At 36.1% G+C, this 15,572-nt stretch overlaps 1 protein-coding gene across 1 annotated transcript in view; it reads left to right on the top strand.

Annotated features, from left to right (window-relative positions):
• The window catches only part of ADGRV1 (adhesion G protein-coupled receptor V1), a 456,854-nt gene that overhangs the window by 61,395 nt on the left and 379,887 nt on the right, over window positions 1–15,572 (top strand). Inside the window, exons 25-31 of the mRNA XM_046668226.1 lie at window positions 147–328; window positions 1,137–1,948; window positions 4,228–4,437; window positions 11,722–11,852; window positions 12,780–12,879; window positions 13,517–13,696; window positions 14,589–14,752. Of these exons, the coding sequence (XP_046524182.1) occupies window positions 147–328; window positions 1,137–1,948; window positions 4,228–4,437; window positions 11,722–11,852; window positions 12,780–12,879; window positions 13,517–13,696; window positions 14,589–14,752 (1,779 nt within the window). The remainder of the gene's footprint in view (window positions 1–146; window positions 329–1,136; window positions 1,949–4,227; window positions 4,438–11,721; window positions 11,853–12,779; window positions 12,880–13,516; window positions 13,697–14,588; window positions 14,753–15,572) is intronic.

Raw genomic sequence — 15,572 nt, 5'->3', positions numbered from 1 at the left:
ATATATTGGGGGGAGTTTTCCTTGAGTCCATTTATATTACGTTCCATTTTGTTCTTGTATTGCTATGTTTGACTTTTTTCCTGCATTATTATTATTCTAATTTCAGAACTGAGATTCTGTTAAGGAAGTTTTCACTGTATTTTTAGGTTATCCAAGTGCAACTAACTGACGCCTCTGGTGGAGGTACTATTGGGTTAGATCGTGTGGCAAATATTATTATTCCTGCCAATGATAATCCTTATGGTACAGTAGCCTTTGTTCAGTCGGTTTATCATGTTCAAGAGCCTCTGGAGAGAAGTTCCTGTGCTAACATAACTGTCAGGAGAAGGTATATGAGATGGCTGCTTGCATCTGTGGGGGGATGGGAATTGTGGGGTGGTGGGAAAGTATCTCTTGTACAATTAAATAATTTAGGTTTGGTGGTTTTTATATAAAGTAAATTATTTTATGTTATAATTTAATTGAACTATGCCTATTAATATAAATAACTCATTATATGTATCATACCTATTATTAGTGAAATGGATCATAACATCATTGGGATTTCTAACCACAGGAATTTATTGCTTTAATCTGTGATTTCTTTGATTTAGAACTTAAATGCAATTACCTTCTAAATTAAAGAACATGCAGATACTGGATGAAGTGCTTGATATTCAGGTTCTGTTTTTTTCGGCATTTCTTTTGTGAGGCAACATACGGTTGGTTCACTCAGCTCCTTCAGAAATAGGAAATATGAGGTCTTGGGGCGTGGTGGCACGTAGTTCTATCTCCTCAAAATGTACTCATGCTGTTAGCATTGTTACTTTGTTTCACTGAAATCTAGTAATGAAAATTAGTTTTCTAATATCTTGTTTGATAATTCCGAAATGGGTATGATTTGCTTACCTTGCAAGATATTTTCATAGCTTGGTAAAAAATAAGTGTTATTCGATTGAAAACTAGCAAGATTTCTGTACATGAGAAAACAAAATGTTGAAAGACAACTGTAATTAAGAAACGTGGTTGTATTTGTACTAGTACTTTATACCCATAAAAAAAGCAAAACCCGCAATCAGTATTTCTCTTCACTATATGTAAGCCACAGATTGTTTTGAGTGCTTAACCTGTCTTTTAATTGTCACTCCACGTTTTAGCGGAGGGCACTTCGGTCGGCTGTTGTTGTTCTACAGGACTTCCGATATTGATGTGGTGGCTCTTGCAGTTGAGGAAGGTCAAGATTTACTCTCCTACTATGAATCACCAATTCAAGGGGTGCCTGACCCACTTTGGAGAACTTGGGTGAATGTCTCTGCAGTGGGGGAACCCCAGTATACTTGTGCCGCTTTGTGCCTCAAAGAACACGCGTGCTCAGCATTTTCATTTTTCAGTGCTTCTGAGGGCCCCCAGTGTTTTTGGATGACATCGTGGATCAGCCCAACTGTTAACAACTCAGACTCCTGGACCTACAGGAAAAACTTTACCAGGGTAGCATCTCTTTTTAGCGGTCAGGCTGTGGCTGGTAGTGACTATGAGCCTGTGACAAGGCAGTGGGCCATAATGCTAGAAGGTGATGAATTTGCAAATCTCACAGTTTCTATTCTTCCTGATGATTTCCCAGAGATGGATGAGAGTTTCCTAATTTCTCTTCTTGAAGTTCACCTCATGAATATCACAGCCAGTTTTAAAAACCAGCCAACCATAGGACAGCCAAATACTTCTACAGTTGTCATAGCCTTAAATGGTGATGCCTTTGGAGTGTTTGTGATCTACAGTATTAGTCCCAATACCTCAGAAGATGGCTTATATGTCGAAGTTCAGGAGCAACCCCAAACCACAGTGGAGCTGATGATCCACAGGACTGGGGGCAGCTTAGGTCAGGTGACAGTCGAATGGCGTGTTGTTGGTGGAACTGCTACTGAAGGTTTAGATTTTATAGGTGCTGGAGACGTTCTGACTTTTGCTGAAGGTGAGTGATGGTTCTAAATGGATTTTAGTTCCTCCTGGTAAAATCATCAATTTATATAATAATATTCATGAGTTCTTACTGTGTACGCTCTTGCTAATAGGTAAAAGTGCAGTATGATTTGAAAGAAATGGAAGTTAGGTGGCTTGTTAATGGTTGACATGACATGTAGACTGACACGACCCTTCATGTATATCTTTTTAGTTTATTAAAAAGAGGAGATTTTCAGGGAGTGTGTAAATTTTATTCCTTTCTATGTGATAGCAGTGCCTTTAAGGGAACTTGGAGGAACTCTAAAGCAAGGTCTAATTTTTTAAGGAAATTACAAGATTGAGCCATGTATCTACAACCAAACACGTGGGTAAGAAGTATTGGTAGCTAGAAAAATGAATATTAACTGGGAAGCGTTTTAAGATGTACTAGACAAATGAAGATAAATCTTCAATGAAAATAATTTTTAAGTGTAAATAGTATGAACTTTGGTGTCTTCATTCATATTGAATTAGGCCTAGTGATGGGTCAATTTGTAATAGTGTTCTTAGACTTGGAAGGGATCACTGTTGTAAATTTTCATGAGCAATGGAATTATAGATACCTTGGCCAACAAATTAGGATTAAGGTCAGATCACTGATTCTTTTTCAGGGCTGGTTGAATCATCTAATATTTGAAAATCTGGAAAGTTCTAAAATAGTTCTCTTTGGATGGGAGAAATGTATCTTTACTGAAATCATTGTTTATATCCTGATTTGGGCAATTACAGATTCCATACAGTTGATTAATATAGTGTTTTTCTGATTGAAAAAAATAATATATACTCATAAAAACCTCAGGATCTACAAAAACAATGAAAGAAATAAATATTATTCACAGTTCCATATCTTATAGCAATTCACTGCATTTTTTATTCTTCATCTTTTTAATGCATATACTTTTGTTGGAAACAGTAATGGGGGTCACGTTGCATGTATAGTATACTTTTTGAAACATCTAATAAGTGTTATGTTTCAGAGTAAATTTTTAAAATAGTATAAAACATTTCTATAATGGTTTTTCCTACTAAATCATTTTGGGCATCATGGAATATGATATGCTTGATGAGTATGGGGGCACAGGTTGGTAATTGGTGACATTTCTCCCTACTTCAAAAGAAATAATGAAAATTAAATGAGGAAGGAGTGGCGATGAAAATTTAAAGTTAGATTTTCCAGTCGTGTTAGTAACTACAAAGAAAGTTATATATAAAGTAAGAGCCTTATACAAATTAGTATTACCTTGAATTCTAACTATATCATCACACAAAATAGACTATATTTTATAGCTAACCTAGATTCTTAGATAATCTGTAATCTCTTGAGGCAATCTTGACACTGTGAATTGATGAAATGTACCAGCGTCACGAGAGAGAGAGAGAGAGAGAGAGAGATGCATTCATGTCTCCTTTCTCCTTTTTCCTGCCTTTTCTCATCCCACCCTTTCATCCTTTTTCCAGAAAGTGGCAAAGAATTAGATGAGGGACACTGCAGGCTGAGCAGCAGAAGCAGTGTTGGGTGTAGGGTATTCAGCGGTGCCCTGTGTACTAGTGGGGTCCTAGACCAAATTGCAAAGTAGATTGCTTGACCCCTGTTGCTGTCACTCATCCCTCCGATTCCTCTTCTGTCTCCTTCCTTCATTTCCCCATATCCTGGAAACTGGTATTGGATGCTGGCGTCTCATCGAGCTACCCAAAGACTCATCCCATTCAGGCTGGTTCTTTCACTGAGAATTTGCCATGCCTTTTTTCTGTTTCCCATTTTGACCACCTCTCCCTAAGTATTCCTGGTCTTTCAGGCAGGTATTGGCTTGATTACCTGGTGAAAATTATTCATGGTAAGGCCAGAATGAGAGTGAGACTCCGTTCTCCTAGAAGGAGCTGTTTCTAAACAGAAGATGCTTTTGAAGCTCTTTTCCTCACTAGGTCATTCTTCTGGACTAAAGACCAGGAACTGAAACTATGATTCTTTGAAATAATTCTACCTTTTAATTTTTCCATAACTCAAAATGTCCTCCACAATCTGTCCACATTAATGAAATTTTAGTGTTTTATATGTGAAAGGACATGTAGATTAACATACAGCATTTGCTTATAGTGGCACTAATATTGGCTCATGTTATTGACCTATTATAATTCACTCACATAGTTTTACTTAACTTGTTCTAATAGAAGTTATTTTCGGCCTTTGTGAAGTCTCTGTGTTGGTGATTTTGTTTACTTTGGTTTTTATTCCATTAATTTTTTTTATAGGCGAAATGAAAAAGACAGCCATTTTAACCATTTTAGATGATTCTGAGCCAGAGGATGATGAAAGCATCATAGTTAGTTTGGTGTACACCAAAGGTGGAAGTAGAATCTTGCCCAGCTCCGACACTGTGAGAGTGAACATATTGGCCAATGACAATGTGGCGGGAGTTGTTAGTTTTCAGACGACTTCTAGATCTGTCATAGTTCACGAAGGTGGGTACCTTTTTCTGTTGAGCACGTTCATGCTCTTTTCCATGGACTTCATTTTTGTCTAATCTTGTAAAGTTTCTGGCGTATTTTATCTCGCCCTTATTTTGTAGAGCTGTGAATGTTAATATGCATGGGATTTATTTGGGAGAGGGCTTCATGGTGAACTGTTTAACTAGATTTAGGAGCCTTGCAGATTGATGTTGTGTTCTAGCTTGCCACTCCCCCCTGGTGTGATTTTCAGGAAGTTAGTCAAGCCTGGGATGCTCAGCTTTCTCATCTGTTAAATGACAGGACATATTACATACTTTGTAGTTTTCTTTGTGAGGATCAAGTGAGCTAATAAACGTAAAGTACTTGGCATAGTTCCTGGAAGGTGTCTGCTCACTTGTAGCTTTGACATTAAACACTGAAATATTGGCCTCCTGTTAAAAACAAATAGTAGTTCGTAATCAGTGAATATTTCAGCTTGGATTTTATATTTGGTTTAGGTATTTTATGAACAAACTGCCAAACTAGAAAAAATTATAAAATGTCCATTTTTTTCCTTAAAAAACAATAACTGTTGAATCCTTTCTTAATATTTCACATTACATGTATGGTTTTGCATATTTAGGCTAATTTTTGTTTGTTTAAAACGTCATAGCAATGTTTTTTGTCTTTGAATAAGCCTCTTTGAGATAAAGTTGGTACTTACAGTCTGTGTTTCACTATAGTTTGTATTTAGAACTAAAAAAATTCTACCTCAAAGAGTTAAGAAATGAAAAGGATATAGATCATGCATTTGGATTTCTGTTTTACAGATGAGCAAACTGAGACACAGAGAGATTAAGTGACTTGACATGGTCACGTGGCCAGTTAGTTGCTGTGCTGGAAACGGAATGCATTTAAGTGTGCATTGCTTTTCACCTTACTATACTTCCAAGTTTATTTAACTTATCAGTGCAAATGTCTGAGCCATTTCCCGACACTCTTTCCCTTTTTTAGTGGTTTAGACTCTCATGTCGTAGCAATAGTGAATAAAAGTAACTAACAAATTGCCAAAAGTCTAATCTAAGGCAGATTGTCAACTCTCAAGAAATTATTTGTAATGTAATAAAATCACTGCTGGAGAAGTAAATCTTAATAATGACAATAATATTTGTTGAATGTTTTCTGCGTGCCAGACATCTCACATCTATTATTTTATTTATTTTTAACAACAGTCCTATGAAATGGATATAATGATATGCACCAGATTTTCACGTAAGGAAACTGAAATGTAGAGAGACTAAATAACACGCAGTTATTCATGGTGGAGCTTAAACGCAGTGCTGTCTGAATCCAAAGCCCAGACTGTAGGGCGCTTTGTGAGAAGAGACTTTGTTTTGCTTGAATTTATAAATGCTGCAGAACTTGATAATGCAGGAACTTTTGGTAAACATTTCAAGCAATTTGAGTTGGAAGGATAATTAATTTGAATAACAATGTTTATGTGAGAGAAGGAAATTGGTGAGAGAACCTGACTATTTCAGGTTAAAGATGGAAATTGGATTTTTAGAAATAATAGTTGAAATCAGGACAATTAATAAGGTCTTTGTGGTTGGAGGAAGAAAGGCAAGTTGTCAAGGATGGAACCAAGTGGAACATCAGGCTAAGGTGCTGGGAAAGGAAAGAGACCCGAGAGGAGAGACAGAAGGCTCTGCCAGAGAGTGGGAAGAGATCAAGATTAGAGTGTTTTCATTAGTTATAGGAAGAAGAAAATAATCCGAGTGTCTCAGACTAACATGGGCAACAAGTAAGATTAGATTCCTAAGTGAGCTAGAGGAGAGAGCAGTACAGGTAGAGGAATTTTAAAGGAGAACTTGGCATGTGAAGCAAATATCTGAGGATGATGAGAGGACGTAGATGCCTTAGGCAGTGCTCCTCAAAGTGTGGCCAGTCCTCAAGCCGGTGCCTGTCCACAAGTGTTTGCTACTGGCTTGTGACAAGATAAGTTCACAAATTGAATTAACTTTTTCTAGAAACTTTTATAACAATTTTATTTTGCTGTGATATCCAAAAGTGATATCTATGGGCTTATATTTTGTGTGGGGTTTTTTTTCCCCGCTATTTAGCTTATTTAGTCATTTGTTTTATTGTATTTTACAAAAATATCAGTCTGTAATAGTTCAGGGCAAACAAAACAAAATGAAACAAAATGGACAAAAACTGGTTTTCCTTCCATGCATTAAGTTTGAGAAGCATTGCCTTAGAAGACAGTCTGCTTGTTGGCTACGAGAGCAAGGAAAGGAGAAAAATTGGAGAAAAAGATTAAAGAAGAGTATTTTGGATTTCTTTTTGTTTTTTTAAAGAAATATAGGAAGGAAAATAATGCAGACGAGAATAAATGTGTTAGTTGTATGGAGGGTATAAATAAGATCAGGGACCAGGAAGGATTAGATTTAAGGAAGGACTTGGAACTAGAGTAGGTATGAGATTTTCAACAATGTGACGGAAATTGTTTTTTTTAAGAATACAAAAGAATTTAGATATCCAGTATCACTTTATAGGGATTCTAACTGTAAAGCGGCTGGTGTCATCAAAGTGTGTCCTGTGAGAGTCTGTGGTGATGGTGGTGGTGCATTGGCGGGCTGAGGAAACCCAGGCTCTCTTGCTGGGCACTGCATCAACTTGCAGACACTGGCACCTCTGCTCCCTTTCTCCTGGACGGACTTAACCTGAAAATCAGGTTGTGCTCTCTTTAGTTTCCAACAGCTTAAATATCTGTGGAAGATGCAAATAGGAAAAAGGATAAGTAACTAAAACCAATGGTCCAAATGTGTTTTTGGTTAAAAATATGCTGTAGCATATCAATCTATGAGCGTGAGTTTGGTACAGGAAATAAAACACTGAATTGCTTTTATTGCTTACATGAGTGTTCCTGAGGTTTTTTTCATTTTCTAAATAAAAATTGAAGGGAATTTCTATTTTTATCTCTTTACTCCTAAACCTTTTTCTAGAGTCTAAATTAATTTTCCTTTTTCAAAAACATTATATTGAACCTCAAGAATTCAGTACTTTGTGTGCATATGCTCTGTATTGCTGTGAAATTGGATGGAGAAATGTCTATCAAGCATAAGTTTACCCAAGTGAATTAATGAAAACTTCCCGGTGATTCTTCACAGATAGCTGCTAAACACATGGAGTAAAAAAACTCACACAGTGTGGGCTTTTAACAATGTTAACGTTGCTTTTGGCCTAGTGTTGGAGTTTCATTTATGTGATTAGATTTAAGGCATGGGCTGTGCTGAACTTCTGGCTCCAGAATGCATTTTCGATTCATGGGGAGGAATAGCCTTAGTGTTTAACAATGTATTGAATTCTGTAGAATCCTATTTCTACGTTTTTGTCCTAAGGCAATTGAACAGATGCCCAGTGGTAAATATTCTTTCTTTCAAATGTAATGGGCAGGATTTAGAAATATGGGACAATAGATTTTTACTGTGGTTGCAAACTACGTATAAATGTGCTCTTTATAAATCTGTGTGAATGTTTCACTTAGTCACCCAGCTCAGCAGCATCATAATCATCATGTCACGTTCAATGGATTTAAAAATTTTCCTTAGCTTAGAGACAGTGGGAATCTTTTTTTAGGCTGAGATTTGAACAAGAGATGTGATTCTTTAAAAATATATATAGAACTGCTATATTAGAAACACTCAACTTTGTTTCTTAACTGTTCATGTTGACAGTTTGTGTTCACATTGTTCATATCCCTATGGTTGTTTTAAATCATTTTCTACTTATTGTAGAGGGCATTCAATTTGGATGGTACGAGTATACAATATGTATGTGTGTCTGTTAAAGTATATTTCCTGTATTTTAGTTTTCTATTATTTTTACACACATTATAGTTGATGTTTATCTTTGTAAAAAGAATCCTGGTTTGTTTTGGTAACAAGTGCACAAAACACTCAGGGTTATTCAAATGCATTTTATATTTGTAGACCTTATCTGTGTTAGGCTAGACCCAGACCCTATAGGATACATCTTCTGCTTTAGGGTTAAAATGTGTCACAAACTTTTGGTGGACTCTGGATTTCATATCAGGATGCTCTTCCAGGAATGGAGTCAGACTCTTTGGTGGGTGAGGGCCCTCCTTAGGCCTTATCCTGAACAAAAATTGGAAGGCAGGGAAGTACCTAGTAAAATGTTTGTTTTCTGAAAATTTTACCGTCTCTCTCTGAGACCCGCCTTCTGTCCTTTCTCTTATGTTTAGGAGACTAAGCACTTGTTTGTAAGTTTTTCCTTTTCCAACGACTGTTCTTTGACTCCTCACCCAGGTAGAAGGTAACTTTCTGGTAATTTTTCCCTGGAGGCGTTTTAAATAGACCTGGTTCCTGGGAGTCTGCCTTAAAGAGGCGGAGTCAGTAATTCTATTTTGGTTATCTATTAGGAAAATTTCCACACAATTCTTGCTGTTGACACGATTTGCAATAGGCTTACAAGATCATGTGTTTAAGGAGTACTTTGTTTACCTTTTATTTGTGCGTGTGTGTGTTGTGCTTCAAATTGTGTTTCCTGCAATATTTCCTTGCAAGTTACTTGCATGGTAACATGTTAAAATTTCAAAGGTGATATTTATTAAGTGGTATGGTAATCCTCCCTTATCCACAGGGAATATGTTCCAAGATCCCCAATGGATGCCTGAAACCACGGATAGTACTGAAATCTGTATACACCATGCTTTTTCCTAGACATGCATACCTATGATAAAGTTTAATTTATAAATTAGGCACAGTAAGAGATTAACAACATTAATAAATAATAACGTGGAACAATTATAACAGTATACCATAATAAAAGTTGCTATAGATCTGTGCAACTTCAGCATATAATTTTTTTTCTTTCCTTATTAAGTTGAGAACTTTCACCTTTTCACTTAAAGGAAGGACTTTATGGCTTCTCTTTGGCATCTCCAAATTGCCAGCATCACTACTCTTGTGCCTTGGGGCTGTTGGGTAAAATAAGGGTTATGTGAACACAAGCACTGTGATACCAAGACAGTTGGTCTGATAACCCAGATGGCTACTAAGTGACTAATGGTTCGGTTGAGTAGCTTATACAGCGTGGATCCGCTGGACAAAGGGATGATTCGCGTCCTGGGAGGGTTGGAGCAGGGTGGTGCCAGATTTCATTACGTTACTCAGACGATGCACAGTTTAATACTTATAAATTGTTTATTTCTAGAATGTTCCATTTAATATTTTTGGACTGTAGTTGACCATGCATAACTGAAACCATGAAAAGTGAAACCGTGGATGAGTAGGGACTACTGTATTAGACTATTTTACATGTAGTAAATTTGTAGGAGAATTTTACTTTTTTCTCTCCTTAGTATTTCATTTTTACTTTGACCTTATAGTGGTGTATTTATTCCCAAATCTCTATGTACGATCTTGCAACCATAATTTTTTTTATTATTATGATTACAGGTTCCCCTTTAACATGGATCTTTATTGACCTATATTTTGTTTTCTTGCCACTTGTATTCCTATTGAATTTGTAGCACTTGATCAAACTTCCACAGTTTTCTTTTTGAAGTATTCCTAGGTTTTGTGATTTTTAAAAATTTGTAAACTATGACTCTATACACCTTTTGTTTGTGTCACCAGACAACACTGTAGGTGAAACAGCTTAATAACGCCAAGGCTCTCTCTTCCCTTCAGTAATAAACGTTGTTGTTCAATGCATACTTGCTCTGTGAGAAATTCTGCGTGGTGTACAATAGAGAGACTCCAGGGTTTCATGGCAATGCCTATATTTTGTTCATATGAGTTGTACAAGTATAAAAATTGTAAAGGGTATGCTGGCAATTATGGCTGATTGTATATTCTTTCAGTTATATCTTAACCTTTGGACGATCTGATTCTTAACTAGCAGTCCCTAGAGGTTTCAAAAACAAAAAGTCCAAGACATAGTCTACTAATGTAACAGCGACTAAAATTTTCTTTTTTGTATTGAAACACTTAAAAAATGTGTACATTGAACATTGAAGTGTTTGAGGAAATTTTATTTACAGGTCCTTTGGATGCTTTTGCCTTCTATTCTCCACTCTCCCCAAATAACTTATTGTGCTAAAGTTATATGTGCTTAAATTTAGTATGAAAATTTTATTTTTTAGTAATTAATCAATCCATGATATTTTAGTTTAAGAAAACTTTCTATTAAAAATATTTTAGTTTTATTATCTTCAGAAATAAAATTGTGGTAGTTAAAAAATATTTGAAAACGGTATTTACATTTTATTGTTTTATTTCTACTATTGTTTAAAAAGTGTCAGATATGTTTAACTTATTTGGATAACTAAGTAAAAGTGATATTTTTAATGAATATGCATAATTTTCAACTATATGTTTGTGCTACACAATTTAAATAGGGATATGTTCTTTTAAAGCCTTTTAAACAGCATTCCATTTATCTTTTCACAATAATTATTTTTTAGAGATAGAGTTCATTAGTATGCCTTAACTTGTGTCCATCATCATACAAGACTTTTGACTTGAGCATATTTTCAGCAAGCCCCATGACCATCAACAATACTCCCGGGGAGCTTACATTCCACTTTTAGCAATTTAAAAGAAAAGACTATCATGATTTTCTTCAGTTTTACAAAGTATTACATGAAGATAAAAGTCAGGAATGGAAAGCATCTGAAATACCTCAATTATCCAGGAAGGGTAACTGTAACTTTGGTGAAGTTACAGAGGTTGATGCACAGATTTGACACCTTTCCTTTGTATTTCTTTTTATAAAACAAAATCATTGATGGTATATGTAAGTTACAAATTAAAGAAATGTGATTTTCAGGTATTTGCAAGCATTTTTATGCATGCATTGTGTAAAATCACATTGCCTATTAGTGTAAGGAATTTGTGTCCTTTTGAGAAGTGAAGGAAGAATTTACATGTGTTGTTACTAGTTTTGACCGTAAGAACTTAATTTCTTTAATTTACAGAACGTTTATGTTCTGGTGCATGTTTTGGAGTGTATAAAAATTTGTGTTTCCCGTGTTAGCATGTGCTTTTGTAACTTTTACGTATTGAATTTCCTGAAGTTCTACTAAATGGAAGTATTTAGAAGTGGGATCCCTGTGTTAATAACAATAAGCATGTATAAAGCTTCTAGAAAATTCAAAGCAGACCAGCTTTGTAATGTTCTTGGAAAAGGTGCTGTAAAGCTTGCATGTTTGGGATTGGGTTTTGTTGAGTCCAAATGTTAAGTTCATTTTCCATGAAGCATTTAACAATCTGTCCTTTTCACTTGCAGGAGAAATTTTGCAATTCCATGTGATAAGAACCCCCCCTGGTCGAGGAAATGTTACTGTTACCTGGAAAATTATTGGGAAAAATCTAGAACTCAATTTTGCTAACTTTACTGGACACCTCTTCTTTCCTGAGGTAATACCACCAGGAAAAGCTTTACCACAAATATCTAGAGGAAACAATGTACTGTGAAGAAAATGGGAAAGCTGGATTATGTAATACAATGATTAACAGAGCTTGGTGAGAGAGCTACTTGCTTAGAAACCTAAAGGAAGAACATTACTCACATAAAGAATTTCTGAGACTTAAGGAGGGGTTTGTTTTTCCATATGTACTTGGTAAATCTCCCTTAAGGAAATGGAAAATGTCTAGTTTGTTTGAGCCAAACTCTTTTGTACTCTCCTGCCTTCCTGCTGTTGGTGCCAACTGTGTCCTTTGGAAGATGTTGGATACTGCCTGTCCCTCTTTTACTCCTCACTGTCTTTGAACTTTAAATGCACAAGAGCACATATAGCTCTAAAAATGAATGTCTTTTTATGTCCTGTTTGCACTATATTTTTGAGATTCCATTTAGAGTCTCTTTCTGATAGATTGAAAGAAGGTGATTGGTGGGGAAATAACTTTATAAAAGCATTTCTTGCATAGAAAAATGGAACCACTTTATTGTAACTCTATCGTCTTCCTCTCTTCTCTGCACTTACTTGGTGTGAATTCTCGTTTGATAACGTGTTTAATTCTTTTACCCTTCGTTTCCATGGCCTCAATATTAAGCCATGCCCATATAACCTTCTGCCTTGACTATCACATTGGACTTCTAATAACTGTTTTCCTTGCAACACTGGTCTTCTTTTCCATGCTTTAGTTTTTCCTATTCACTACTACCATAGAAATCTTGAAAGCTTATTGCTTTGAATCAGTGGTCTTTATTTAATTTATTTTTTAAGCCATAGAACCCTTTAAGTGAAAATATATTTGGATGTGCAATTTCTAAGGCCAATGAAAGCAGGAGACAGTTTGTGTTCAGTGACAGCAGAGGGATAAATTTCTTTCTGTTTGACACAGGGGTCATTGAATCAAACAATATTTGTACATTTGTTGGATGACAACATTCCTGAGGAGAAAGAAGTATACCAAGTCATTCTCTATGATGTCAGGACGCAAGGTAATAGAGAATTCAATTTTAAATTTTTTCTGGTATATTATTTTATTCAGAAAAAAATAATAGTTGCTATCCCTATATTTAACAATTAGATGCATACCAAGTAGAAAAATTACTTTAAATATTGCCTGTCTCATAAAAATGTTAGATCCAGAAAACATCAACTCAGAATGGGAATACTTATCTTTACAAACTCAGGAAAAACTTCTAAAAATTTTGCTAAATATTCCCTTATGGAGTAAAGTACATTTCCAGAGGGAGAATTTTTCTGTAATTAGTTTTATATTAGCAGACCAATTTGGATTTTGGACCAATAATATAAATAATTCAAATTTAATCATTTTGAGCAAATTATCTGGGTACTCTCCTCAGTGTCTACTCAATATCTGTAATTCAGATAATGAATGTAGGAAATAATGATAATAATACATGAAACGAAAAAATCATGATTTTTTATCTGGAAAAAGACAACTAAAATGTAGATTCTGTTGGTCAACCTGAAGATTTCTGTTCGAGAAGTGAACAAAAGAGAACGCTTTCTGTTATTTTAATATGTTTCAGAGAGTGGGGTTATATTTTAAGTATTTGGAAGTTAATGCCATATCACTGTTAGATTTTTTGTGGTCCCTAACATTTTTAGGAGTGCCACCAGCAGGAATCGCTCTGCTTGATGCTCAAGGATATGCAGCTGTCCTGACTGTAGAAGCCAGCGATGAACCACATGGAGTTTTAAATTTTGCCCTTTCATCAAGATTTGTTTTGCTACAAGAGGCTAACATAACAATTCAGCTTTTCATCAACAGAGAATTCGGATCTCTAGGTTTGTGCTCCTCTAGAATGAATGGGGTTTTCAGGCAGGTGCTTTTTAAATATTCTGCTTGTGTAGATGAAAGCCATTGCTACAATAAATCAAAAACAGGAAAAAATTTAAAATTTATTAATTCAGGACAGGACTTTATAACTTCTTTTTTTTTTTTTAAGTTTCCTTGATCTTTTTGTGTGTGTGTGTTTTCTCCCCAAATCTCCCAAGTACGTAGTTCTATATCTTTTAGTTGTGGGTCCTTCTAGTTGTGGCATGTGGGATGCCGCCTCAACATGGCCTGATGAGTGGTGCCGTGTCCGCACTCAGGGTTCGAACCGGTGAAACCTTGGGCTGCCAGAGCAGAGCGCGAGAACTTCACCACTTGGCCATGGGGCTGGCTCCTATAACTTCTTTATTTTTGAAAGGTTAAAGGAATGGTGTGTCGTCACAAAAATGCTGTGTAACAATCATGAAATCTCTGCAGTGTGGAATAATAGGCTGGTTGTGGGTCCAGTAACTGAGGCTGGGCTTGGCCAGGGGAGGCGGTCCTCCGTATGTCTCATTCTTCTCCCGGGACCAGTAGAGGCACAAGAAAGCAAGCAAAAACATGCCAGACCCCCTGAGATCTAGGCTCAGAACTGGCACATCATCACTTTCACCTTGTACTCTCAGCCAAAACAAGTCACACGGCCAAACTTCAAGTCTGGAGGCAGGGCAGCATGCCTTGCCCACAGTGGGACATCACTGAGCCAGTGATGGTAAAGGCCAAGGATATAGGAAAAGGCGAGGAATTGGGGCCAATAATCCAAGCTGCTGCAGGTGCTTTTAGGAAAGGCAAAAACATTCTCAATGAGATATTATTTTAAAAGTTTAAATAACTGTAAAATCTTTTCCAAACAAATTCAATTAGGAGCTATCAATGTCACATATACCACGGTCCCTGGAGTGTTGAGTCTAAAGAACCAAACAGAAGGAAATCTGGCTGAGCCAGATGTTGACTTTGTCCCAGTGGTTGGCTTTCTGATTTTAGAAGAAGGGGAAACTGCAGCAGCCATCAACATTACTATACTTGAGGTAAACTCTTATGTTATTTCACTATGATTGTATTAAACCTAAATAACCACATACAAAGTAGAAATTAATGGGATATTCTGGTGCCTCTAAATCAGCTTATTTTTTTCTGTGATTTTTTTTTTTTAGCCACACAGGGGTTTCTGTTCCTCTTCTAGATAGGCTGGTCTGCTGTTGTGTATTTTGTTATAGAAGCATCTCATGATAAAGAGAATTTCCTCAGGGCATTGAGATGGCATTAGCCTAAGAGCTTCCAAAGGAACATTTTGATTATGCCAAAGGAGTCTTTGGGCCAGCAAATCCATGTAGGTTAGCATCTTAGTTGTTAGGGCTGGTTAAATTAGAGATAATGAGAAACTCACTAGAGGCTGATGGCATAAAATGTGATTATGGTCAAACTTAAAGTAATCATTGGTGACTGAAATTGTGTTTTAAGTAATTTTTCATGTTGTGAAATCTTGTGCTGCTTTGGGACCTAGTATTTCGGCTGCCTGAACACATTGCCAAGAGGTTTATGAAAATAGTATGTATGGAGAGGGTAGGAGATGGTATGTGTGTGGGGTAGGGGTGGGAAAGAGAGAGAGAATGAATATTGCCTTAGAAAAATCATTTTCAATTACTGTGTCTTTTAGGGGTTCTATTTTAGAAAAAGGTTTTATTTTCTCAGAGGCTTTTTACTTTTACAAAATTACAAGTAGTGTAAACTATCCACAATCTGAAGTCAATAACTCTTATTTTGTTGATTACCATGGCGCTGCGACCCTAATGTAACAGTATGAGAACTCTAAAGCATAAGGCAAAAGGTAATATTATGTCAGTATGT

Source organism: Equus quagga, chromosome 7, assembly GCF_021613505.1.
Source record: "Equus quagga isolate Etosha38 chromosome 7, UCLA_HA_Equagga_1.0, whole genome shotgun sequence".
Classification (NCBI taxonomy): domain Eukaryota; kingdom Metazoa; phylum Chordata; class Mammalia; order Perissodactyla; family Equidae; genus Equus; species Equus quagga.
This window is presented reverse-complemented; position numbering and strand designations above follow the sequence as displayed.